The sequence below is a fragment of the Cebus imitator genome, unplaced genomic scaffold, assembly GCF_001604975.1.
Source record: "Cebus imitator isolate Cc_AM_T3 unplaced genomic scaffold, Cebus_imitator-1.0 Scaffold204, whole genome shotgun sequence".
NCBI classification, from domain to species: Eukaryota; Metazoa; Chordata; class Mammalia; order Primates; family Cebidae; genus Cebus; species Cebus imitator.
The window spans coordinates 3,413,063-3,441,033 of NW_016107519.1; the positions used below are offsets into that span (position 1 = coordinate 3,413,063).

The 27,971-nt window shown below is 44.0% G+C and overlaps 1 protein-coding gene across 2 annotated transcripts in view; it reads right to left on the bottom strand.

The window, feature by feature from the left end:
* Positions 1 to 2,672: 2,672 nt before the first annotated feature.
* MPHOSPH8 (M-phase phosphoprotein 8) overlaps positions 2,673 to 27,971 on the bottom strand; it is a 46,922-nt gene continuing 21,623 nt past the window's right edge. Inside the window, exons 5-14 of one of the 2 annotated variants that reach the window (XM_017548223.2) lie at positions 25,326 to 25,580; positions 17,705 to 17,833; positions 17,536 to 17,624; positions 15,303 to 15,443; positions 13,367 to 13,453; positions 10,205 to 10,359; positions 8,015 to 8,169; positions 6,031 to 6,158; positions 4,786 to 4,869; positions 2,673 to 4,259 (exon numbers count right to left, since the gene is read on the bottom strand). In XM_017548223.2, the coding sequence (XP_017403712.1) occupies positions 4,218 to 4,259; positions 4,786 to 4,869; positions 6,031 to 6,158; positions 8,015 to 8,169; positions 10,205 to 10,359; positions 13,367 to 13,453; positions 15,303 to 15,443; positions 17,536 to 17,624; positions 17,705 to 17,833; positions 25,326 to 25,580 (1,265 nt within the window). In that variant the 3' untranslated portion in view covers positions 2,673 to 4,217. Of the gene's footprint in view, positions 4,260 to 4,321; positions 4,870 to 6,030; positions 6,159 to 8,014; positions 8,170 to 10,204; positions 10,360 to 13,366; positions 13,454 to 15,302; positions 15,444 to 17,535; positions 17,625 to 17,704; positions 17,834 to 25,325; positions 25,581 to 27,971 lie in introns of those variants that run through there. The other variant, XM_017548222.2, reaches the window with a different exon arrangement.

The following is a 27,971-nucleotide window of genomic DNA, read 5'->3' on the forward strand; positions in this document are numbered from 1 at the left end:
GCACTTTGGAAGCCAAGGTGGGCAGATCGCCTGAGGTCAGGAGTTCAAGATCAGCCTGACCAACATGGTGAAACCCCGTCTTTAAAAAAATAAAAACAAATAAAAAAATAATAAAAAATAAAAAATATGAATACTGTTACTTTAACTCCTTTTCATTATAGATTTTACTTCTAACAAAGTCAGTGAAAAGAAACGTGTTCACTCCAGAAACATGTAAAGAAAGTAAAATTATTAAAATACCAAATATTTAATTCTTGTGACAGATATTGAATCTGCTTTTAAAGAGTTAAGAAATTGCCATTTTCATGACAGTTTTTTCCTTCAACAGTCTTAATATTGAACCTTGAAATTTTTGTTTTAGGTCTGCTGGCTGGTCAGTGATTCTAGTCCAGCAAATTACTTTATGACTGAAAGCTCTTCTTTGTTTAGAAAAATGTACTGTGGAGATTAGGTCCTGTTTACTAACGAAGACTCTCTTTTCCAGGTCAAAACATTTTGTGGGAAAAGTCCTGTTCATGACCTGGGAGAAACAAGACAGAAAACAAATCCTACCTCATTTATGAATTTCTTACACAAGCAGTTTATGGATGTCTGGGCAACCGTAACACTTTACATTTAAAAACATACTATAGGGGCACATTTTCTGTGGTTAAAAACGATCTCCGGAATAAGTGTAAACTAGTTTTCCTTTTTATTGAGGGTTTTGGCTTTTTATTTGTAAATTAAATTGTTACCTACTCCTTGGTGCGGTGGTCTTGCTGGTTTATGTTGGACAGTAGTGTGGTAGCAATGCACAAATTCACAATTAGCCAACAGATCCTTCCTTTTCAACACTCTGTGACTGGAAACCATTAGAGGATTTTCAAAAACTGTCCCTCATAGCCCAAATTTTGGGTCTCTCAAAAATGAGAATAAGAAAATTGGCATTGTTGGGAGAAAAATCCTGTTTTACTGAAGCATGAACCGGCTCAGGCAAGCAAATAGCGGGAGTTAGCACAGGAAGGGGAGTGTGCTGCAGGGATGTCTGGCGACGTCACCTTCAAAACTAAAGCGGTTCCAGGTGGACAGACGAGTCCCTGATCATGTTTCTGATCATGTTGTGACTGCATTGTGAACCTTCATTGTCTTCACAGTCTTGCCCCTTACCTAGTGAGGCTTTTCTGAACTTGGAGGGAGACATCTAGAAATCCCAGTTTTGCTGTGTAAGGACCATTAGCTGCAAGTCATTGGAAGTCAAAAGAAAGCAGTGTAAATTCCAAAGTGGTCTTGACTTAGCAAGGATATGGGGTAAGTCTAAAACTTTAGATTTAAGGCTTTGAAACATGTTAACTGCATGAAATAGTAAACATTTCAAACTCTTTGGCCTTGGTCATTTTGTGACCCAGGTTTTTCAGTCTGTTGTATGTCTCCTGCCTGCCTTGTTTTGCTAATCCTCCTCCTCCTCGAGCTTCTCCACTCCATTTTTATTCTGGGCATCCAATCCACCCTTTCACAGTGTGTGCTTCATCAGGTCCCTGGTTCACATCTGAGTACCTTATAAGCCTTGCCAGCACTAGTATATTTGCAGTAACAGTTGTGGGGGTGGGGTGGGGTGGGTGTGTGTGTGTGTGTGTGGTGTGTGTGTGTGTGTGTGTGTGTGTGTGTGTTGGGGGAAGCTTTACTTTCAAAGCTATCCAATATAATGTATACAAAGCAGAACCCAGGAAGTAGCACCTGAGCTTCCAATCGACTTTCCTGATGATTCCACTGAATAAGATTCTCCACATTTAAGACTCAAGATAGGATTGACTTGATAGTGTATAAAAATGGAAGTTTTCTACTTCTGGACTGAAACCAAACGCCTCATATCTAATTGTAGTTATTCAACATCAGAATCCCTCTTTTTGGCAGAACAGACAAAAGAATGTGTACTTTCTACTACAGCCATTACAGCAAACTAGATCTGAGTGCGGTTGCTAGTAAATTAACTGAACAGCCCAATTATGTTGTCCTTACACAAGCAGACACTGGAAAGGAGTAATGGCAGAGGACATGACTGAGTCTGGCTACAGCCATGCATCCCATCTGTGGTGAGCTTAGTGCCGAGATCGCCTGTATCCTAGGCCGTGAACTGAATCATGTACTGTATCTGACTTCATAGCCTTCCAGGGGAAAGGTTAGGACATCTGGACATGACTACGGCTATGTCCTCTGTCACATAAGCTGTGCTGCATACACTAACTACACGAGGGTCCCTTGGGCCTTGACCTGTGGTTCTAAACTTTATCTATAAACCTTTGGTAAGGTGCTGCCTGAGAACTGCTTTGTTTTCCAGAGGGATCATTGCTCAGGCTTTTTTCCCCCAAAAATAATTTTGAACTATGTGCCGATTCCTATTTGGTTTATGGCTTAGACACCCTGCCTTCCTGATCAACAGCAGGCCACCTCCTCATGTGTTCCTCTGAGGCTGTTCATTCACATCTGTAGTTGGACTCCTACTGTCTCCTTTATTGCTCCTGACCTGCACTACTGCTGACTCACATCTCCTTCTCCCCCCACAAAGCTATGAAACCAGATACATTACATGATTCAATTTAGTTGAAAAAAAGTCCAATCTCAGCCCTCATTTAGCTAAAAAATTGCAAATATCAACCATGTTTTAAAGTTTGAAACTTGAGATCTAAAAGGAAACAGACCAACATCATAATGTTTTATTGACAAAACCATAGGAAAAGGCAGTTTTAGGATGTAAAGTAAAAATGGTGCTCTGAAATATCTACACAAATATGAATTCTGAAAAGTTTTCATTAAAATCGTATTTTATACAATTAGAAACCAATGAGGAACAAAACAATTTTCAACTTCTCCATAACCCAGACTGAGCTTGATTTATGCTTGCCAGATATTTGAGAGGATCTGAGTTCAACCTGTGGGTAATATACAGAAGCAGGAACTCTTCAAGACAGCGTGGCGGCTCCCACGCAGCTGACAGGTAACAGGCTTGGCTGTTACCTAAGTCCCATCTTCCCAGTTGGTACTCAAAACAAGGTTACAAGATGTGGCTTTAAAAAAATGTACAGATTCCAAGAACAAAGTTAAAACCTCATTTTTTTGTTTTGTTTTGTTTTTGAGACAGGATCTCATTCTGTCACCTAGGCTGGAGTGCAGTGGCCGTTCAGGTTCGCTGCAGCCTTGACCTCCCAGCCAAGCAGTCCTTTCACCTCAGCTTCCTGAGTAGCTGGGACTACGGGTGTGTGCCACCCATGTTACCCAGGCTGGTCTCGAACTCTTGCACTTAAGCGGTCCTCCAGCCTCAGCCTTCAAAGCACTGGGATTATTGGTGTGAGCCACGACACCTGGTCAAAAGTTCACATTTAATATTCTCTTTTATGCCTCATAGTATACTGATTTACATTCTTGCTAAATCTTAAAGACTCTCTTGTTACCCTCTGAAAAGATTAGTGACTACAGCACATTTACAAAGTGACTGCCCTCTCCACCTTTTGTGCTTAGGGAATGTGTGGCTACTGCCTACTAGAAAAAGATCAGCCCTCCCCAACCCCTTCAAGGGCAGCAAACGCACACTTTATTCCATGCTTGGGTAACTTGACTATAACATGGCTCCCTTGCTGTAAGCAAATGCTTTAGAGTTGAATTTTTTCTTTTTTTTTAAACACAGAAGTTCACCAGGGCTAACAAAAAATTTCAAGTTAAGAAAATAAGTCTTGCTGGGTGCAGTGGCTCACATCTGTAATCCCAGCACTTTGGAGGCCGAGGCGGTTGGATCACCTGAGGCCAGGAGTTCGAGACCAGCTTGCCCAACACGGAGAAACCCCGTCTCTACTAAAAATACAAAATTACCTGGGCATGCCTGTAATCCCAGCTACTTGGGGGGCGGAGGTTGCCGTGAGCTGAGGTCGTGCCATTGCACTCCAGCCTTGGCAACAAGAGCAAAACTCCATCTCCAAAAAAAAGAAAAAGTCTTTAATTTTCTTAAATAATCCTCATATGTACTATCCACATTGTGGAAAAACTGAAATATGCAGTCTGGACACTGCACTGAGATTCCAGCACCCTGGCAGAGACACAGCTATGTCGCATCTTACAGACTACAACAGACAACAGGCTTGCTTGCAAGAGGTTTAGACAAAACTTTACATGGATGTGCTGGAATTCCAAACTGCTGTCAGAGAGTACAGGAATCGGTCTGCAGAGAACTCCCAATCCCTTCCGTTTGGTCACTGCAGCTGCACTCTATACGCACCTATTAGCAACTTAACCTGTTGAAGGAAGAGAATGCAGGTGTCAGTATAGATCCAGAAGAAAACCCACACATATCCGAGGTTTGCTTCTATTATTTGGCAATATTTTCAGGTTGCTTATCATCAGTTTACACTGTTAGATCATTGCCATTTTAATTCAAGAAATAATTCCAAGTGCTTATAATTTTATATTACTGTTTTATTAGACAGACTATTTTGTCCAGCTTCCTTTCACACAAGAGATTGGGGACCGCCCTAAAGATAACACATTTGGCAATTCCATACCAAGGCCTAGAACGGGATTCAGATGGCTGCATCCTCTAGAGAGCGTTCTTCTCAGCTGCAGCCTAGTCGTTTTCCTGCCACATTATCATGTCTAACACAGAGTAGACCGAGGGGGTGCACCAAGCATCACTGCTCAAGGAAGTGCCTGTCTCTAGGACAGGCACACCAGGATTCTTGGAATTCTTTTTTCTAATAATGACACAGTAATCTGGAGTAACAACTTGAGTAGTGACACTAAATATGGAGAAAGGATTTTCACCTTGGCAGAGGGTGCTTCCGTCAACCTTATGAAGAGCTTATTGGGACCTGCAATAGGGCTGAATGAGTAAACAAAATGACTGTCCTACAATGGAAAGAAAAAAAAAATCAGTGTTTTTTCACACAAACTTAGACCAGAAGCCTTTAAAACATCAATGTTGTAAAAGAATCATAAATTTTATTTTTATTATTTATTGTTTTTGAGATGGAATCTCTGTTGCCCAGGCTAGAGGCTGTGGTGTGATCTTGGCTCACTGAAGCCTCTGCCTCCCAGGTTCCAGTGATTCTCCTGCCTCAGCCTCCTGGGTAGAGATTACAGGTGCATGCCAAATGCCCGGCTAATTTTTGAATCGTTAGCAGAGACGGGGTTTCACTATGTTGGCCAGGCTGGTCTTGAACTCCTGACCTCAGGTGATCTGCCCACCTGGGCCACCCAAAGTGCTTATTTTTAATTCGTAAGTCAGTATGTTGTGGAGGCCAAGGTGGCAGATCGCTTGAGCCTAGAAGTTTGAGACCAGCCTGGCCAACATGGTGAAACCCTGTCTCTACAAAAAATACAAAAAATTAGCTGGGTGTGGTGGCACCTCTGTAGTCCCAGGTAGTTGGGAGGCTGAAGCAGGAGGATTGCTTGTGCCTGGGAGGTGGAGGCTGCAGTGGGCTGTGATCCATGCCACTGCACTCCAGCCTGGATAACAAAGCGAGAGGGTCTCAGAAAAAAAAATTGTCATCTATTTTTCCCTTGATTAAAAATATACAAATGACAAAATTAATCCAGGAAACTGGATTAAAATGCACCCAGTCATATACAGTACAAGTGTTAAAGTGACTATATCCAGCTAATTTTGCTTAATTGAGTCCAAGGAAATAATTCTAAAAGTGGCCAAGTAATTATGTACAGAGTCTTTGAGATCATTAAGAATTTATATTCAGAACAATGATGGTCCTAAGGCAGCATAGTAAGCATAATTTAAGGCAAAAAATAAACAGGAAAAACTCCTACTGACAAAATTTAGGATAATCTTACTTTATGGGTAAAATTATTACCCAGAAAGTATTAATGGGTAATATTAATTGGGTCATTTTCTGAACAATTTTATTAAGACACAAAAAATTTAAAATTAAGTCAACTACTATTAATTGGGCCCTTTTCTGAACAATTATATTTTATTAAGACACTAAAATTAAGTCATCTGTGCTTTTGATTGGAAGAATATACTTTTCAGTAGTGAAATACAGAGTATCTTACCAGAAAAACAGGAAGTTGAAATTTATCATTCAGAACTACAGCTTGTACACTGCATGGTCCACAGAGCCGCGCAATAACTTCTTTACCCAAAAAGTTTGCATGGAAGATAAACAGCAGGATGCCAGAGCCTGAACACACGGGAGATGTGTGTGAATTACTCCAAATGCAACCTTGAGCCCCCAGAGGGAATATCCACGCCAGATGGAAGAGGGCCCCTGAGCTGGGCCTGGTCAGACAAGCATCACCCACTCCAGCTGGAGGCTCAGAGGAGGCTGGCCGTCTCAACGCTTGTGTCACCTGGCATTTTTCAACCCACAGAACCCTTTTTACCTTTTGCCCAAGTAACCTCTACTGACAGTTCATGGAAAAGACTTAAGTACGATTTTCTACACTGAAATTATTAAACTGGTATTTAAAGGTTGCTGCTGAATGAGCACACGTCCCAGGGACATTCCCGTGGTGGGCGTCTTTGGGTGTGGGTCTGAGTGGTTTTCCATTTTCTTCCACATACTCTTTGGTCCCTTCCAAATTTTCTGATTAACATATACCAAAAATTGGCCAGGCATGGTGGCTCACAACTGTAATCCTAGCACTTTGGGAGGCTGAGGTGGGCGGATCACCTGAGGTCAGGAAATCAAGACCAGCCTGACCAACATGGAGAAACCCTGTCTCTACTAAAAATACAAAATTAGCCAGGTGTGGTGGCACATGCCTGTAATCCCAGTTACTCTGGAGGCTGAGGCAGGGGAATCGGTTGAACCTGGAAGGCGGAGGTTGCAGTGAGCCAAGATCGCACCACTACACTCCAGCCTGGGGAACGGAGTGAGACTCCATCTCAATCAATCAATCAATCAATCAATATTGGTTGATGCAGACCTTGTGCCCATGCTGAAAAAACTCTGCAGGCCCAGCTGCTGTGGGTGTCAGTGGGTGCTCAGGTTCACCAGGGCCAGCCCAGGCCATCACTCTCTGGTGCCCACACCTGGCAATGCAGATGCTCCATGTGAATAAACAAAACTAAATTATTGGCCGAGCATGGTGACTCGTGCCTGTAATCCCAGCACTTTGGGAGGCCGAGGCAGGCAGATCACTTGAGGTCTGGAGTTTGAGTACAGCCTGACCAACACGGCCCCAACTCTACTAATAGTAAACTACAAAAATTAGTTGGGTGTGGCAGCGGGTGCCTGTAGTCCCACCCACTCTGGAGGATGAGGCAGAAGAATCACTTGAACCCAGAAGGCAGAGGTTGCAGTTAGCTGAGATCGTGCCACTGCACGCCAGTCTAGGTGACAGAGGGAGACTCCCTCTCAAAAAAAAAAACAACTATAAATTATGATTTCACGTCAAGTTCTCTCAACACTAAGATATTACAAATGGCTCTTTCAGGGTCATGGCTATATGTTCTTAAATACATTTTCCAGGAATGAATACAAACCATTTACAAAATGGGGAACAAGGGTTTCTAAGCAAAAAAAGGCTAGAGTCCAGCTTCCTCCCCCTGGCAGACAGTGCTGCTTCCACATCTACTTAGCACCGTGCCTAGGGAGGGCCAGCCGCAGTCCTGCCTGGAGAGCAGCTGTTGGGCAGAGGCTAGAGAGGAATTGGCATTTCCATCTCTTTCCACTCAGTTTTACTATGGGCAAGACTATTTTTCTTTTTCAAAGGGCAAAGACTATTACAAACAAAATTCAGGGAAAAAACATTCTAGGCTTAGAATCCTGAAGCTGAATTTTAATAAAACTCATTAGGAACCAGTGTCATTAAGACGCAACTTCCAAGCTCAAAATGGGTGTTAAAACAGGGAAGGGGGTGTCAGCTGGGTCTCTCTTCCACCAGAGCAGCTCGGCTGTTAACTGGTCTGCAGAGTTATTACACGTAATGGAATTTCCTTAAAGTTTTGTTCAACGAAAAGATTCTGTCAAAAAGTCTGTTAATATAGTGTCACACTTCACATAGAAAAGTGTGAAGAGAGGCACAGGCTTACCTTCTGCTATGTTCTGTGGGGGTTTGTAATTGAAATCTGTTGAAAAATCTGGCCCCTCACAGAGTCGATGGCATGCAATTGGAAAAACGGGTTCTAGCAGAGCAAGGCGAGCTTCAAAGTAATCCTTTATTGTCTCTTCTGCTACTCTGGAAAGTCTAAGAAAAAAAAATAGTAGGCATTGCTAACAATGTAGAAAAGAACCACAAGCCTGTCAAATACTAGTGAGGCCAACCTTCCAAAAGAGAGCTGCAGCTGCTTGCCTCTACTTTCCAGCTCTCCCTCCACCAGCACCGGACAGCCGTGGATCTGTCTTGTTGTCCATCTCAGTGTAAGCGAAGTCTCTTCCCCTCACTGCCATTTCCAACTTCCTAGCCTTTAGAACAGTGCTTGGCACAAGTCTATGTGTAATACATAGTTGTCTAATGAATCAGTGGAAAATCAGAAATGGGAACCCCTCAGTCCTGGGCAATTCAGGAAAGTGGGTCCCTCTACTTGCTGGATCTCTGCAAACACCCCGTGTGAACAGAGGAGTCAGGACTCCAGCCATCAGCAGCACTGAGGGCGACGGGCGCGGTCCTAGAGGCCCACTCGAGACCTGCTACGTAAACACCCGCCTTGAGTTTGCTACTGTCTGTGAGAGTTTGATACGTGTTGCTAAAAGAGTTAAGTGACAGAATACTAAACTGTTTTAAGTACGAACTTGCAATCAAATAAAATGTGATTTAGAATTTATTTGAAAAAGAATGAACTGAATAAACTGGTAAATCCTGACAACCGACAACAGAATATTAATCAGAAATGCACTATCAAGACATGGAAGGAATCTTGGATGCCTATTACTAAATGAAAAAGGCCAATCTGAAAAGGCCAAATAATGTGCGATTCCAACTGTTCTGGGTAGGGCAAAACATGAAGACAGTAAAATTACTGGCGGTTGTCAAGGGCTAGGGGAGGGAAGGATGAACAGGTGGAAAACACAGGCTTTTTAAGGCCATGAAACTATTCTCTATGACACTGTGATGAGGGATGGATGTCATTATGTATTTGTCCAAATCCAGAGAATGTGTAACACCACGAGTGAGCCCTAATGTCAATGCTGTGCTCCGGGTGATTATGAGGTGTCCCTATAGGCACATTGGCTGTAAGTAATGTACCACTGTGGGTGACTGGGGTCTCAACAGTGGGGGAGGATGGTGTGGGGGGAGGCTTCGAAATATGTACCTTCCATTTAACTTTGCTGTGCTTAAAACTGTGGCAAGAAATAAAGTCTATTAAAAAGAAAGACAAAAGTTTAAAGTTTTTTTTTTTTTTTTGAGATGGAGTCTCACTCTGTCACCCAGGCTGGAGTGCGGTAGCGCCATCTTGGCACACTGCAACCTCCGCCGCCTGGCTTCAAGCGATTCTCCTGCCTCAGCCTCCCGAGTAGCTGGGATTACAGGCACCCACCGCCACGCGTGGCTAATTTCTTTTTTAGTAGAGATGGGGTTTCACCATGTTGGCTGGGCTGGTCTCAAACTCCTGACCTCAAGTGACCCACCCACCTTAGCCTCCCAATGCACTAGAATTACAAGTATGAACCACTGTGCCCAGCCAAGTTTAAATGTTTTTAAGAAAATGTCTACTAACCAAATTAAGAGTATACTTAAGATTTAAGAAAAATATTCCCAGATAGGCCAATGTTAACTTCGAAATTTTTTGAGACTTAGCTGGGCGCAATTGATCATGCCTCTAATCCCAGCACTCTGGGAGGCCGATGTGGGTGGATCATGAGGTCAGGAGTTCGAGACCAGCCTGGCCAACATGGCAAAACCCCGTCTCTACTAATACAAAATTTAGCCAGGTGTTGTGGCAGGCGCCTGTAATCCCAGCTACTCGGGAAGCTGAGGCAGGAGAATCAGCTGAACCTGGGAGGTGGAGGTTGTGGTGAGCCGAAAGATTGTGCCACTGCATTACAGCCTGGGTGACAAGAGCAAGGCTCCATCTCAAAAAAAAAAAAAAAATTTTTTTTGAGAAATAACTTGCAGAGAAATAATTCACATGCCATTTATTAATCTGTGACCTACTGGAAACAAAACCACCAGGACTTGTGCTGGATGTCTTTCTGACACACAGGGCACTCCAATTACAACGTGTCTACATAAACAGGTGTATGCTACGGGACTTAACCACGGCACAGTCCTTCCCACTTACGTCTCTAAATGGCTCTTCAGCAAGTCGTACACAAGCACGTTGTTAGACTGCTTCGCAAAGTGCAGGGCACTGTTTTGGTGCTTTGACAAAATGTTGCAGTCAGCTCCACATTCAATTACAAGTCGTACGATGTCTGAATTTCCTCTTTTACAGGCCTAGGTCAGGTAAAAAGGAGTAACAATTACTTAGCTATAAACTGTGGTAACACTACCCACAGCTGCTGGTTCCGTCTCTATGCATGCCTGGGGGTTCTCTGTGAAGAGAGGGCACAGGGCAGGGAAGAGGGGAGAGAATTTATGGGGCTTGCCAGGCCATGGCATTAGGAGTCACACAGTGTTGTTTAAATGCAAGTGGGGAATATCTTTGACTCAGGGGCCAACACAGAAATCTGTGTGCTATATTCAGTCAATTTCTTCACTTAATTTTCAGGAAATGGGTAACTTCAAAAAGGATGCTTCAGTCCCAAGACAGAACAGACACCAGGCCTTGCTAAGCAGTCCCCTGCTGTCCTCTGTCCCTGCCATGCTGTCCCCCGTGAGCCAGCCTCTCAGCAGAGGCACAGAGATATGCAAGCCTAGCCCTCACTATAGAGAGCTTTTTCTCCAGAATCTCAAAAGCACCTCTCATAACCTCAAAATGTCCCCAGCTGCTGCTGTAAAGGAGACACCCAAGCACAGGTATGAATCTGAATTTGCAAATCTATGATGGAGCTGTGGCACAGTCGACAGTTTCTGTCTCTGCCACTTACTAGCCACGTGACTTCAGATAAGTCCCTTAATTCTTCTGAGGCTCACGTTTCCATCTGTGAAAGGAGATGAGGGTCCCTGTGCCTCCCTACCCTGTGAGGCAGATGCTGGGAGGGTGAGAGGCCCCGCTGGGACCCACAGAGCCCACAGTGACGGGCGAGGGCAGACCCTCTGCACCTGCCCGCTCTGGTAAGAACCAATGTAGACACTTTCTCCTCAGGTGAAAAGGTTTTTGTTTTAATTTCTGAAAATTACTATGTTTACATCTCATTCTAAAACTCAAAAAAACTTGAACATGCTAAATCCTGAAAGCAATTAAAATACAGATTTTCAGGGACAAACACTTAAAAAAACTTCATGGCAGATAAAGGCAGTCTATGGAATTCAGACACAGTGAAATAAGTGCTATGTGTCCTCTCAGGGAAGAAATGCCACGCCCTCCCCAACCCACTTCCAGAGCCATCTCCCCTCTGTGCCCCACTCCCCAACTCAACACCAGACCTCAGCAAGGCAGGCAGCCCTGAGGAGCTGACCCGGGTGCCTGCTGTGCCAGGGGAGGTGCTGCCTGCCGAGGACCACTTCCGTCCGCCCCGTGGCTCTCACAGTCCCTCCTCCTCCTCCTCCGCTTCTCCCCACGCAGGCTTCTTCCATCTATGGCCCTTTTCTCCTTTCCAATTCCCCATGGATGACCCCACTCTCAACCTATGGCTACAGTCACTGTTGCAGAGCTGAAGGCAACAAACCCGAATCTCCAGTCCGTACCTCTCTCCTGAGCCCAGGATCCCCAGTGAAATGTGCAGAGGTGACATATAAACAACCCAATGCTCAACTCCCCCAATCTGTGCCACCTGTGCCCCCAATTAGGAAATGGAATGCCCAGGCGTCACCTCCAGTTACCAAGCTCTGTGAATTCTACCTCCTACCAAGTGGTCACCTCACCTGCTCCACCCCTTCTGCCACTACTGAGATACGGACTTGTTATTTCAAGTAACCTGGAGACCCGACAAGTCTGCAAACTATCTTCCTCCCAATCTATGCCTCTTCTGTACTGAGAAGCGTTAAAACAAACAAATGAAAACCCTCTAATCCGATTCTACCCTTCTCCAGCTTCAACCAACCTTGCTGTGGCTCCCCAGTGCCCTCAGACTTGGCCCACAGGGGCTTCTGTGCCCACCCACCTCTCTCATGCCCTAGACACATCTGCGTGGCTGCAGTTCAGGGTGTACCTGGCCATCTGTCACCAAGATGATGCTTTGAGAGGCCACCTCGGCTCCACACACAGCAACCACAGAAACAAATGAAGGGAAACAAAAGACAAACCTCAGACTCCTGAACAAAATGAACATTCCCATGCACCAAAAGGAAAGTGCTTGAGGCCAGGAGCTCAAGACCAGCCTGGGCAACACAGTGATATCCTGCCTTTAATAAGAAAAAAAAAATGGCTGGGCATGGTGTCATGCACTTGGGAGCCTGAGGGAAGAGACACTTGAGCTTGGGAAGTCAAGGCTTCAGTGAGGCATGATGGTGCCACTGCACTCCAGCCTGGGTGGCAGAGGAGACTGTTTATGGGCCTCGTGCAGCAGAAGGCCAAGGGACAGGTGGTCTGGGCCTTCAGAATAGGGTTCACAGTGGGATTCAATGCCAGGTGCCCTGCAGACCTGGGGCCTGGCTATGTTCTTTTGCTTACTGGGGCCAGAGGCTGGAATGGACACTGGGCAGGCCCCTGCTTGGCTCAACGGCTTACACAGAGCCAAGCATCCCAGGGACACAAGAGGACACGTGCCCATGGGGAGCTGAGCCAGCCACCCCTGGCTGGGTGTCTGGACCTGCTACATCCTAACAGCATCTTGGGCCAGGAACCCACAACTGCCGCAGAGGAACCAACCAGACCGGGCAGGGCCCCCTGAGACAAATGCCAAACTGCTGACCTTCCTCTCAAAACCTGTCTGGAAATCGCGTTCCAGAACACAGGAGCAAGCCCAAGGTGACAAATTCACCATCATAAAATGTCGAACACACAGAGCACACGAGGAGCTCCATCCCACCCTCGGCCCGGCTTCGAGGCCGGCAGCCTCCCCACTGCTCCAGCTGTGGCTGGAGTGCCCTCCCTGCTGACTTGACTGCCATTTAGGACACAGTGTGGCACTGGCCTCATCCACCCTAAGGACTGCCAGTGTCCCCAGGGCCTAGCTTGGAACACTTCCCTGTGACCTCCAATCATACCACTGCCCATATGAGCTCTCACTGCTGCCCTGCTGGCCCGTTTCTCCTCCTTCCACGTGAGCGGCTGGACTCCAGGACTGTCTTGGTACCCACCGTGTTCTCAGTCCCCAGCACAGTGCCTGACAGTGGCAGATGCCAACACAAGCACCAGCCAACGTACTGAAGAAAGGGACGACCCACAGGAGGGGTTTACCTTCATCAGCGCAGTCTCACCATTGCTTTGCTGGACATTTACAAAAGCTCCTGCTTCCAAAAGAATAGCCACTGTAGTTAAAAAGTTCTATTAAAAGAAAAAAAAAGCGAATTTAATGCCCCAAATTATTTAAAAGACAGTTTTCAGCTATTTTGAAACTTTTAGTCATCAGGAAAAATACCCGGCAGGTTCTATTGCAAGTGGCTGTGGGCCACAGCATTTATGTGGGGCCACGGGGCTGAGCCCTGTCCCACAGATGCCCACGCTCGGCCACTCACTGTGCTGCCAGCAACAACTGCTACCTGAGTGGAACCACTGGCTCCAACCTAACAGCCTCTGCATATAAATTCTTTAAAAAGATATAAATCCTTTGAAAAGGTGTGGTGGCTCACGCCTGTAATCCCAGCCAGCACTTTGGGAGGCTGAGGCGGGTGGATCACGAGGTCAAGAGATCGAGACCATCCTCGCCAACATTGTGAAACGCCGTCTCTACTAAAAATACAAAAATTAGCAGGGCGTGGTGGTGCGTGCCTGAAGTGCCAGCTACTTAGGAGGCTGAGGCAGGAGAATCACTTGAACTCTTGACCTCAGGTGATCCACCCACCTTGGCTTCCCAAAGTGCTAGGATTACAGGCGTGAGCCACCACGCCCGGCCTGAGAATCACTTGAATCTGGGAGGCAGAGGATGCAGTGAGCCAAGATCGTGTCACTGCATTCCAGCCTGGCAACAGAGCTAGACTCTGTCTCAAAAAAAAAAAGAAAGATACTGGGAGGCAGAGGTGGGTGGATCACCTGAAGTCAGGGGTTTGAGGCCAGCCTGGCCAACATGGTGAAACCCATCTGTACTAAAAATATAAAAATTAGCCAGGCGTGGTGGCACACGCCTACAGTACCAGCTACTGGGGAGGCTGACGCAGGAGAATCTCCTGAACCCAGGAGGCAGAGGTTGCAGTGAGCTGAGATCACGCCACTGCACTCCAACCTGGGCGACAAAAAAAAAAAGAAAAAGAAAAAGATGATATATGGGAACATTTCAATTAAATTATTAACCAAAAGGAATACAAATACAGTTGGAAAAAAACTTGAAATTATCTAGGATTAAAATTAATATTAGTACTTTAATCAGAGTACTTTAATATAAATTATTTCCAATGAGATAAATCACATTTTGAAATGTGATTACAATGCACTATTGATAAATCCATTCATTACATGTCACAGATCAACTGAAACATGAAATTAAAAAGTTACCCTGGTTGGGCGTGGTGGCTCATGCCTGTGATCCCAGCACTTTAACCGAGGCAGGAGGATCACTTGAGCCCAGGCCGGGCAACACAGTGACACCGTGTCTCTACAAATTTTTTTTTTTTTTGAGACGGAGTCTTGCTCTGTTGCCAGGGTGGAGTGCAGTGGCGTCATCTTGGCTCACTGCAACCTCTGCCTTCCCAGGTTCAAGTCTCCTGCCTCAGCCTCCCAAGTGGCTGAGACTACAGGCATGTGCCACCACGTCCAGCTGATTTTTGTATTTTTAGAAGAGACAGGGTTTCACCATGTTGGTCAGGATGTTCTTGATCTCTTGACCTCGTGATCCGCCTGCCTCGGCCTCCCAAAGTGCTGGGATTACAGGCGTGAGCCACCGCACCTGGCCCCTAAAAAAATTTAAAAAATTAGCCAGGTGTGGTAGCGCATGCTTAGTCCCAGCTACTTGGGAGGCTGAGGCAAGGGATTGCTTGGGTCCAGGGAGTTTGAAGCTGCAGTGAGTTATGATGGCACACTGCACCCCAGCCCGTGGGACAGAGACCTTATTTCTAAAAATAAATTTTTAAAAAGCGATGTGGCCACGTGACTGCTATATTTCACTACCGAAGAGATCCTCTCAGGCCGTCGGCAGAAATACCATGAAAGCTCTGAAATGGATGCATGAGAAGCCACAAACCTTCTCTGCAGCATGAATGAGGGCGGTGGTCCCGTTCTTCTGCCGACCGTTCACTTTCGCGCCTTTCGTGATGAGGAGTCGCAGGAGGTCATCCTGCCCTCCTGCAGCGGCAAGCATCACCAGTGTCATCCCACTGGAATCCTGTGTTGGTTTTGTTAAGTAAAAAACTTGTTAATCTTTAGTCAGAACAATTTCAGAACCAATCTCTTCACTTGAGATGTTTCAATGTGAAATCACTAATGGGGAATAATTTAAGCATCTACTTAGGATTTTCGCTAAAATATCCCAACCATCAGAAACTAGTAGCTTTTAGAATATTTTTCACATGTAAATGCTTGTATAAAGTTTTACAGCTTTCCTCTACAGGCCCACCTCGTTTCACTGAGCTTTGCTTTACTGCACTTCACAGGGACTTTGTTTTTTACAAATTGAAGGTTTGTGGCAACCCTGCCACAAGCAAGTTTACTCACACCATTACTCCCACGGCATGTGCTCATTTTGTGTCGTTCTGTCGGCATTCTTTACCAGTAGAGTATTTGTAAATTAAGATATATAGTTTTTTTTTTTTTAAAAAAGATGTAATGCTCTTCACACTTAGACTATAGTATAATGTAAACCTAACTTTTATATGCACCAGGAAACCAAAAATTTGTGTGACTCCCTTTATTGCAAGAGTCTGGAACCAAACTCACAATATCTCCAAGGAATGCTTGAATTTTTTTGTTGGTGTTGTTTTTCCTTCTTTCTTTTTTATTGAGACAGGATGTTGCTGTGTTGTCCAGGCTGGTCTCAACTCCTGGGCTTAAGCACTCCTCCTGCCTCAGCCTCGGGTAGCTGGGATTACAGGTGCGCACCACCATGCCCAGCTCTCATTTTTGTATCTTTTTTGTTTTTATTTTGTGTATTAAATCCTAAAGGCACATATAATGCTTGCACCATATAAAATGAAGTGAATTTTTGGGGGGCATTATGATCAAATTTTCTACCTAAAAAATCCAAAAGAACTAACTTGAAAACTATCAGAGTAAGAGAATTTCGTAAAGTGACTGCAGACACACACATGGATGTATACAAAGACATTTATAGCTTTACCATCGGCAAGCAATAACCAGTTAGGAAACAAAATGTAAATAAAAAAAGACTCTAATGACCATAATATTATAAAACATATAGGCAGACATCTATAAGAAATGTGCAATGTCTACATGAATGAAAAAACCCACAGAACTTTGCTTAAGGGTATAAATGAAGAGCTGAGTGAATGTAGAATTACCATGTTCCTGGATAGAAGATGCAAAATGCAAATACAAATGTCAGTTCTCTGTCAATCTATATATTTCATGCCATTTTAATCAAAATCCCATTAATTTTTTGAATTGTAATCCCAAGGGATGAAACCTAAAAAATCCACAGCTAAGCTAAAAAATGAAAGAAAAAAATATAAAGATATTTTCTAAGCAAGACAAGATAACCAAAAGCCATAAATGTGAAAGATCCACAGATATGATTGCCTAAAAATGAAAATCTTCAAGCAATTCAAGACTCAAACACAAAACCTAAAATCTAGGGAGAAAGGGTCAATATGCTTCCATTAAAAAATCCGTATGTATCCGTAAGAAAAACCCACAGCTACAACAGAGAAATGGACAGTTGTAAACAAGGCAACCACCAAAGAAACACAGGAAAGTGGTCTTATTCTACACTCTCAAAGTGGCAAAGGGGAACCAACATACAAAACAGGTAGACCATAACCAAACCAAACCATCACTTTTAAGGGGGAGGAATTCAAGGGACTATAACTGTATATTTAGAGGATTCTACAATTTTTTAATTTTACAAAGTGAAAGTGCATCACCTTTTTTTTTTGAGACAGAGTCTTGCTCTGTCACCCAGGCTGGAGCGCAGTGGCACGATCTTGGCTTACCACAGCCTTGACCTCCCAGGCTCAGGTGATCCTCCCACCTCAGCCAGCCAAGTAGCTGGGACTACAGGTGTATACCACCATGTCCAGCTAGTTTTTTGTAGAGCTGGGGTTTCACCATGGAGCCCAAGCAGGTCTCAAATTCCTAGGTTCAAGCAATCCTCCTGCCTCGGCCTCCCAAAGTGCTGGGATTACAGGTGTGTGCCACCATGCCCAGCTTTTTTGTAATTAAAATAAATGAAAACTTAAATTGAATTCTTTCAAGATTTACTTTCCATTTTCCTTTCATGAGATTTTTAAAAGACATATTACCTCTTGGTCCAGGTTATATTCTTCATTTGAATTAAGTGCAACTTTTACAGTAATATAATCCCCATTTTTCACAGCATCCCTTAACACATCTAAAATGAAAGAAAAGTGAAGTTAGCCTTTATATATCTAGATTTGTGAAAGGAATTTCAATATTTCCAAAACTACTCACTACTTGGAATTGCATCTGCTGCAGCAAAATTCTCATCTTCCCCATCAAGGTGCTTTTGGAAATCTTCTAACTTCATCCATTCCAACTGCAGGTCCATACCCAAACTCAGAATCTGCTGCCTGCCATCTGGAACACACAAAGGCCTTGTTAACATACATTTATATGAAGTATAAAAAACCTACCATGTTGTTTATTAAATTTGTGGTGTCTTAACCAAAGCTTTATGTATACTTTTAACGTAAGTCATTGTATAATGGGGTCTTTTAATTGATAAAATCCCCAATTTTCTTTGGGAAGTAATACGAACTATCCACATTTAGAAGCCACGGTGCTGTGAACGCTTAAAGATAAATAGGTGGCTGGGCGCGGTGGCTCACGCCTGTAATCCCAGTACTTTGGGAAGCTGAGGTGGGTGGATCACCGGGTCAGAGATTGAGATCATTCTAGCTAACACGGTGAAACCCCATCTCTATTAAAAATACAAAAAATTAGCTGGGTGTGGTGGCATGTGCCTGTAATCCCAGCTACTCAGGAGGCTGAGGCAGGAGAATCACTTGAATCCAGGAGGCAGAGGTTGCAGTGAGCTGAGATCATGCCACTGCACTCCAGCCTGGGTGACAGAGCAAGACTCTGTCTCACAAATAAATAAGTAACCTGTCATTGTAAAATAGCAAAGGAGGAATTTTAAGACTCAGTAGCTCAAAGGAAGGAGAAATCAGGGATCCGGTAAGAGGAAATGCAATTCTAATGTGACTTTTCTCCCTTCCACCATTCTTCTTGGACATACACTGCTTCCAACCATGTACAGATAAAGCCATTCTCAGTGTGTGAGCTAATCCAGCACGTAAGTCAAAGGCGCTGCTTATGGATCCTTCCAGACTCACTCAGGCACCTATGCCTGGAAGCCTCCTGCTCCCACAGTGCCCTGGCTCACACCCAACCCACTGTGAGGTACTGCTAGAGTTCTCCCCGCTGGGACCCACAGGTGTGGGAACACTGAGGACGCATGTGTTCAGCCTTTATCACCACTGCAATCGATCAGACTTCAGTGCAGCTTATCTGGGAGTAATTCACAATGGTTATGTGCTGTTTCTACAAATGAAAAACAGAAATACTTGATGGTAAGAGTTAAAGGATTTTCACCGGAAACCAATTCCTCAATCTACATAGATGTTAGGCAGTTGGCCCAGCCACAGATATAGTTTGTAAAACACATGCAATAACTGAGTAACTTTTTCCAAAGCCCTCAACTGAAACCAACACTTCTGCTAATTCTGAGAGCTGACAGCAGAGAAACAGCACAGCCTCTGGGCTGTCCGTCCGGCAGCATCCCAGCTCTATCCGCAACAGTAACAGTGAAAGCCACTAGCAATCACGACACGTTAACTTGTTTACATGAATGGATCGATTTCCTCCATACACAATAATCTGTAAGGGGAGACGTGTTACAGATGAGAGAAGCTGGAAAGGCTCCAGGGTTTGCTTGGAGACACACCAGAGAGTAGCAGAGCTGGTCTTCTTACTCAGGTGTCTGAGTCCTCCGTGGAGCCCCCACCCGGTAAGCCCCATAACCCATCCCACCACCAAGGAAGCAGCATGGAAAGACTGGAAGCAGTGTTCTTAGGTCTTTATGAACTGAGAGAATACCACTGAACTCACAGGGCTGCTGTAAGAACGGACAGCATCCCTAGACCAGAACCATTGGAAAGGCTGAGCTGCAGCTCAGACTGTGGTCTCTATCAAAGCAAACTGGTTCAAAACCTATGTTCATTCCTGACAAGTGCTGGTCCTTGCCTCTGGACCTGATAGGCTTAATTTTCTCTTTATTTTTAATAAGAAACTCGATATACATATATGAAAGAATGCATGTCATGAAACAATCAAGTGTGCTCTGTGGTCATAAGAACTGCCCAGGGGCACACACCTGTGCCTACCACAGCTGGCCCCTGTGTGGTGTCATTTACATCTGCAGTCTATGTCTCTCATGCTCTTCTTCAAAATAGCTTTGCCATAAATACACATATCCCTAAGAAATACACAGTTGGTTTTGCTTGCTAATGAGCTTTAGACAAATTGCAGGAGTTCTTTATGCTCTGGGTAGTGATCCTTTGTCTTTTCACTCTTTCTTATGGTAGCTTTGACAAATGGAACTATATTGTTCAGTCAATTTTATCATTCTGTTCCTTTATGGAACATTTTGTGTCTTAAGAAATCTTTCCCTACACCCAAGGTCATAAAGATAGTATCCTTAATCTCTAAATACCTAGAATCTAGATACTCTCCGAATAGGGCTCACTCCATCAGGATTTGACTCTCACGTATGGGCTTTTGCTACATGAATAACCATCTGTTCTGACACCAGTGAGAAGAGTCATCCTCCCCACAGGGACCGCGATGCCCCATCCTCTGTCCTTTATCAGAGTTGCACCGCCTGACTGAGGTCTCTGCCGTGCTCGCTAGTTCACCTACCTTCCTGTGCCAAGTAAATGCTGTACTGCTTGCTAGTTTGATATAGCAGGTTTTGACTGTTTATGGGGACAGCTGGCTCTGGCTTTTCTTGAATCTTCATATAAGCCACAGAAACAGCATTTGCAAATTCCATGAAAAACTGTGTTGACATTTTGATTAGAACTGCAGTGATGCTATAGACCAGTTTGGAGAAAATGACACATTTCTAAAATTGTTTTCCTTTTTTTTTTTTCTCTAAGACAGAGTCTCACTCCGTCACTCAGGCTGGAGTGCAGTGGCGCAATCTCGGCTCACAGCAACCTCCACATTCCGGGTTCAAGTGATTTCTGTGCCTCAGCCCCCTGACTAGCTGAAATTGCATGAGCGTGCTACCACACCTGGTTAATTTTTGTATTTTTTAGTAGAGATGGGGTTTCACCATGTTAGCCAGGCTGGTCTCGAACTCCTGACCTCAAATGATCTGCCTGCCATGGCCTTCCAAACTGCTAGGATTACAGGCATAAGGAACTGCACCTGGTCCCTAAAATCGTTTTCTAATAAAAATGCATATATACATTTTAGTAACTTTTAAGCAATCAAGAAATCTTTAAAATTTTCTTCGTACAGGCTTTTTTTTTGAGACGTAGTTTCACTCTTGTTTCCTAGGCTGGAGTGCAATGCCACAATCTTAGCTCCCAGCAACCTCCGCCTCTTGGGTTCAAGCAATTCTCCTGCCTCAGCCTCCCATGTAGCTGGGATTACAGGCCTGCCACCATGCCTGGCTAATTTTGTGTTTTTAGTAGAGACGGGGATTCTCTATGTTGGTCAGGCTGGTCTTGAACTCCTGACCTCAAGTGATCCACCCTGCCTTGCTGGGGTTACAGGCATGAGCCCCTGCGCTGGTCCTTTTTTTTTTTTGGAGACTGTGTTTTGCTCTATTGCCCAGGCTGGAGTGCAGTGGCACTATCTCGGCTCACTGCAACCTCCACTTCCCAGGTTCAAGCAATTCTCCTGCCTCAGCCTCCCGAGTAGCTGGGACCACAGCCGTGTGCCACCACAACCAGCTAATTTTTGCATTTTTAGTAGAGATGGGGGTTTCACCAGATTGGCCAGGCTGGTCTCAAACTCCTGACCTCAAGTGATCCACCCACCTCAGCCTCCCATGATTACAGGTGTGAGCCACCGTGCCTGGCCCATCATTTATGAACAATATTCTAAGCAATTTTTTAAATGTGTTGCTATTGAAAACCGTATCTTTTTAAAATATATTATTTATGTAGAAATGTATATAGGTTTAAAAAATAAAATTGGCTTTTATCACTGATCTTATATCCACTCACCTTGCTAAATTTTTAATACTTCTAATAATTTATAGATTCTTCTGGGTTTTCCATATGAATCTGATAGTAACAGATTATTATTATTTTCTTTTTTTGACAAGAGTCTTGCTCTGTCATCCAGGCTGAAGTTCAGTGGCGTGATTTTAACTCACTACAACCTATGCATCCTGGGCTCAAATGATCCTCCCACCTTAGCTTCCTGAATAGCTGGGACTATAGGTGGGTGCCATCCTGCCTGGCTAATTTTTGTCTTTTTTGGTTTTTTGAGATGGAGTTTCCCTCTTGTTGCCCAGGCTGGAGTGCAATGGTGTGATCTCAGCTTACCGCAACCTCTGCCTCCCGGGTTCAAGTGATTCTCCTGTCTCAGCCTCCTGAGAAGCTGGGGTTACAGGCGTGCACCACCACGCTTGGCTACTTTTGTATATTTTTGTAAAGATGAGATTTCACCATGTTGCTCAGGCTGGTCTCAGAACTTCTGAGCTCAAGTGATCTGCTTGGCCTGTCAAAGTGCTGGGATTACAGGTGTGAGCCACCTTGCCTGGCTGACAGCTTTTCCCCCTTCCTTTCCAATGCCTATGCCTTTTATATTTCTTTGCCTTACTGTACTGAGTAGACCTTAGTATAACGCTGAATAAAAGTGATGACAGAGGCATCCTTGTATTATTCCTGATTTAAAATCAATGTTTCAGGAGGCTGAGGCAGGAGAATTGCCTGAACCCAGGAGGCGGAGGTTGCGGTGAGCCGAGATCGCGCCATTGCACTCCAGCCTGGGTAACAAGAGTGAAACTCCGTCTCAAAAAAAAATAAAATAAAATAAAATAAAATAAAATCAATGTTTCTTCTGGTTAGTCATGGTGGCTCATGCCTGTAGGAGGCTGGGGCAAGTGGATCACTTGAACCCAGGAGTTAAAGACCAGCCTGGGCAACATGGTGAAACCGGTCTCCATAAAAAATCACATCAAATCAATGTTTCTAATGTTTTACCATTACAACTCATGCTGCTAAAGGGTTTGTTGTCGTTGCTGGTTTTTTAAAGACAGGGTCTCACTCTTGTCATCCAGGCTGGAATATAGTGGTGTTATCATGGCTCACTGCATCCTTGAACTTTTGGGCTCAAGTGATCCTCTGTCTCAGCCACCCAAGTAGCTAAGATTACACCCGGCTAATGTATAAATTTTTTGTACAGACAGGGTCTTGTTTTCCCAGGCTAGTCTTGAACTCCCACTTCAGCCTCCCAAAGTGCTGGGATTAGAAGAGTGATCCACCACGCCTGGCTTATGTTGCTAAAGGTTTAATGCTCTTTATCAATCGAGAAAGCTCCCTTTATTCATAATTTGTTAGGTTTTATTTACTTTTTAATCAAGAATGCCATTAAATCAATTTCTCCTTTACAATTCGTAGGAAAAACCCAATGTGATGATTTTTTTTTTTTTTTAAAACAGGGCCAGATTAAATTTGCTAATATTTTGTGGGGGACTTTTGCATGTGACTTCATTTAGTGAGTTTGGCCTGTCATTTTCCTTTCTTAGTTTTATTGTCTGGTTTTGGTACTGAATTTATAATGGTCTCCCAGAATGAGTTAGTGTTAGCATTCTTTGTCTATTTTTAGAACTACTTTTATGAATGAGTTAGTGTTAGCATTCTTTGTCTATTTTATAACTACTTTTATAAGTTTGGTTGCGTTTGGTTTGAGAAAACCATCTGGGCTTGGTGTTAAATTTATGAAGCTGTTTTAATTATTATTTCACATTCTTTAACAGTTGTGACTATTCAGTGTTTTTTGGATCAGTTTCATTAAATTATTTTTTCCCTAGGAATTTTCCCATGTCATTTAGTTTTCAAATCTCTTTTGAAATTTTAGAGATGAGGTCTGGCCATGTTGTCCAGGATGGAGTGCAGTGGCTGTCCACAGGTATAATCTTAGTGAACTACAGCCTTGAACTCCTGGGCTTAACTGCTCCTCCTGCCTTGCCTCCTGAGTAGCTGCAATTACAGGCACACACCACCACACCTAGGCAGTTTTTTTCTTTTTTGGATACCAAGTCTTGCTCTGTCACTCAGCCTGGAGTGCAGTGGCGCAATCTCAGCTCACTGCGACCTCCACCTCCCAGGTTCAAACAATTCTCCTGCCTCACCCTCCCAAGTAACTGGGACTACTGTACTGGTGCACGCCACCACACTTTAAGTCTTTGTATTTTAGTGGAGACGGGGTTTCACTGTTGTTGCTCAGGATGGTCTCAAACTTCTGAGCTCAGGCAATCCACCTGCCTCAACCTCCCAAAGTGCTGGGATTACAGACGTAAGCCACTGTGCCCAGGTGCCTAGCCAGCTTTCATATTTATTAGTAAGAAATTGCTCATAGAATCCTTTTTTTTTTTTGAGACAGTGTCTCACTTTGTAGCCCAGGACAGAGTGCAGTGGTGTGATCTCGGCTCATTGCAACCTCCGCCCCCTCCCAGGTCCCGGTTCAAGCAAGTTTCCTGCCTCAGCCTCCTGAGTAGCTGGAATTACAGGCATGTGCAACCATGCCCAGCTAATTTTGTATTTTTAGTAGAGATGGAGTTTCACTATATCAGCCAGGCTGTTCTTGGAACTCCTGACCTCATGATCCATCTACCTTGGCCTCCCAAAGTGCTGGGATTACAGGCATGAGCCACTGCACCTGGCGCTCACAGAATTCCTTCATCTTTTTAATCTGCACACAACCTGTAATCATGTCTCTTTTTTTTTGGCAATGAAGTCTCGCTGTGTCACCTAGGCTGGAGTGTGGTGGCACGATCTTGGCTCACTGCAATCTCTGCCTCCAGGGTTCAAGCAATTCTCCTGCCTCAGCCTCCCGAGCAGCTGGGACTATAGGCACACACCACCATGCCTGGCTAAATCCTGTCCCTTTTTCATGTGTTTCTTTTGTTCTCAACAAACTGTGTCAGAGGCTTGCTTATTTTACAGCAAAGCCAGGAATCCACTTCTGGGTTTACTGATGTTCCCCCTACTGTATCTGTTTCTTTCTGCCTGGTATCTTAACAGCAGTGCTAATTGGCATCTGCCCTCTGGGCGACCGACCTCTTCCTTCTTGCCCACTGGTACTAGAAATTACCCTAATTTCCTGCAAGCTCAGCAATGCATCCAAAAGCACATTTTACCTAGGTATCCAGGATATGGTCGTTTTGTAGTAACAGGGTTTCCCAGACAATCTAGTCTGTCATATATTCTCAATTTCTCAATTCTCTCCAACTGTTTCTCAAGATTCACAAATTATAAAAAGTTTTATTAGACTAGCCTTTCTCATTTATTAGGTCCTAGTTATAAACATACATGTACACATTTTAGTACTCCTTCCCATCACTACTGTAGTCTGTATTCTTCTTCTCGACCAATTCCAATGTCCTCAGGACATCATTTACAATATAATCTTATTTCATGTTATGTGCTGCAACGTTAAAAGGGCAAAATACAAATAAGTTAGTATTTGATAATTTTCTGAAAGAAATTTATTAAATAGTAAGATATAAAATGAGGCTGCCAGGTTAAGAATAGGTAAGGTAGAAAATCAGAAATATTTTAGTTTCTATATGTGCTGAGAACATAGGAACTCAGAAAAATTGTTTGATCCATTGAGAAGTCACAGAATGACCCAAGTCTTCACTATAAAATGTTTTTATTATTTATTCAGGAGATCCAAATAAAGAGTTTATTTATCCAAATAAACTCTTCTATTCCATTACTTTTTTTTATCTTGAAAGCAAAAATACAGAGAGAGAAAAGTACAATAAAATATTATGGTGCAGCACTTCCCTGAAAAATTGATTCCAGAACGATTCCAAACTCACCCAATTTCTCATCTGCTTGGCACGCACTGTCTAAAACATCCTGATCACCTTCCGCAGCAATGTATGCCCAAGTATCTGTTTCGTCTCTGGTGTTTCTCCTTTCTTTAAGTGACTGTTTGTTTTCCTTGGTTTTGTGATCGTCTATGGTTTTAAAATCCAGTGGCATTTCTTCTCTTTTTCGATTATTCTCAGAAACATCATTTTTTTCTTCTGGTGTTAATTTCAACAAATCAAATGCACTTCTTATTTCCTTAAGTGCTAATGAAAAAATTAAAATTGATAGTTAAGTATGAGTCACAAATTTCTGTTACACTCAAAAGAAAATCTAAGTTAGTGTTAAACCAAGAAGATATTTTCTTAATTTTTACTAACCTCTACCTTGCTTATAAAGCCTGGTTCTGATTTACTATCAAAGGCACAAAATCATTTCAACTGGTCTTTCTACCAGTCACTCAATATTCAGAAATGATGTCCAGTGTGAATGGCTATTAAGCAGATGCTGTGAACTACTCAACTCCTGTTGTGACAAAGGCCTACTGAAGACAGAGAGCCTAAGAGTGATCCAAGTCTCACCAGCGTCTTTCTCACTGCTAAAGACACCAGACTGTCTAATAGCTGGATCCTGAAGCTTGTACAAAAATGGTTTCTGGTGGCAAGTGAGGGAAATAGCAGGGTGCCAGAGCATTGCCTGTGTACCTGGTAAAACTGTACCTGATGCTACTAGCTTTTAACTAAAGAAGAAAGTGGGAAAGAAAACTGGCAGGTACTAGAACTGATATAAGAAATAACTCCCGAGATAAATTTTAGGGACAGCGATCCAAGATGGCCGAATCGGAACAGCTCAGGAGTGCAGTTCTCAGCAAGAACAATGCAGAGGGTGAGTGATCACCAATTTCCAAACGAGTTATTACTGCCCACAGACCAGGAGATTCCCAGGCTGAAAAGCACCAAGAGTTTCCTGCATGGCTGTTTCAGCTAGCACAGTGGGTCTCTGCACAAAAACTCACACAAAGCTGGGTGGCCATTTCAATTGGCGCCTGGAATGCCTAGGAGACAGAGCCACCCATTCAACTGAAAAAAAGGGGGCTGAAACAGGGAGCCAGGTGATCTGGCTCAGCGGGTCCTACCCCCACAAAGACCAGCAATCTGAAACACTCTGGATTGAGAGTTTTGCAGCAAATGTAGCTGGACCCGGGAGCTCTGTCGGGGGAAGGGCGTCATACGCTACTACCGAGGCAGTCCCTCATTACCGAGGCAATCTGCCATTACCGAGGCAGTTCTAACTATACCTCTATAAACAAAACCACAAGGAAGTTCACACAGCAGCTGGACAGAGTCCACAGCAGCTCAGCAACGCCTCTGCTCGCAGACTGTGACTAGGCTATCCCCTCACTGGGCAGGGCATCTCTGAAAAAAGGCGGTAGCATGTCAGGAACTTATAAATAAAGCCCCACCTTCTCAGGACAGAGCACCTGGGAAAAAAGGCGGTTATGAGTTCCACTGCAGCAGACTTAAACATACCTGCCCAGCAGCTCTGAACGAAACAACAGAGCTCACGGCTCAGCACTTGAGCTCCTATAAGGGTCAGACTGTCTCCTCAAGCAGCTCCCTGATCCCCGTATACCCTAGGAGACACCTCATAAAGGAGAGCTCAGGCTGACATCTGGCGGGTATCCTTCTGGGATGAAGATAACAGAAGAAGAAACTGGCCGAAACCCTTACTGTTCTGCAGCCGCCACAGGTGATCCCCAGGCAACAGGGTCTGGAGTTGACCTCCAGCAGTCCTACAGCAGAAGGGCCTGACTGTTAGAAGGAAAACTAAAAAACAGAAAGAAATAACTTCATTATCAACAAAAAGGGCGTCCATCTGAAAGTCACCAATTACAAAGACCACAGGTAGCTAAATCCCCAAAGATGGGAAGAAACCAGCGCAAAAAGGATGAAAACACCCAAAACCAGAACAACTCTCCTCCAAGGGATCACAACTCCTCATCAGCAAGGGAACAAAGCTGGATCGAGAATGAGTCTGATGAATTGACAGAAACAGGCTTCAGAGGGTGCATAATAACAAACTTCTCTGAGCTAAAAGAACATGTTCTAACCCAATGCAAAAGAAACTAAGAACTTTGAAAAAAGGTTTGATGAAATGTTAATGAGAATAAACAGCTTAGAGAAGAATATAAATGACCTGATGGAGCTGAAAAACACAACATGAGAACTTTGAGAAGAACATACAAGTTTAAATAGCCGAATCGACCAAGCAGAAGAAAGGATATCAGAGATTGAAGATCAACTCAATGAAATAAAATAAGAAGGCAAGATTAAAGAAGACTGAAAAGAAATGAACAAAGCCTCCAAGAAATATGGGATTATGTGAAAAGACCTAATCTACGTTTGACAGGTGTACCTGAATGTGATGGAAAGAATGAATCCAAGCTGGAAAACACTCTTCAGGATATTATCCAGGAAAACTTCCCCAAGCTAGAAGGCAGGCCAATATTGAAGTCCAGGAAATACAGAGGACACCACAAAGATATTCCTCAAGAAGAGCAACCCCAAGGCACATAATCGTCAGATTCACCAGGGTTGAAATGAAGGAAAAAATGCTAAGGGCATCCAGAGAGAAAGGCCTGGTTACCCACAAAGGGA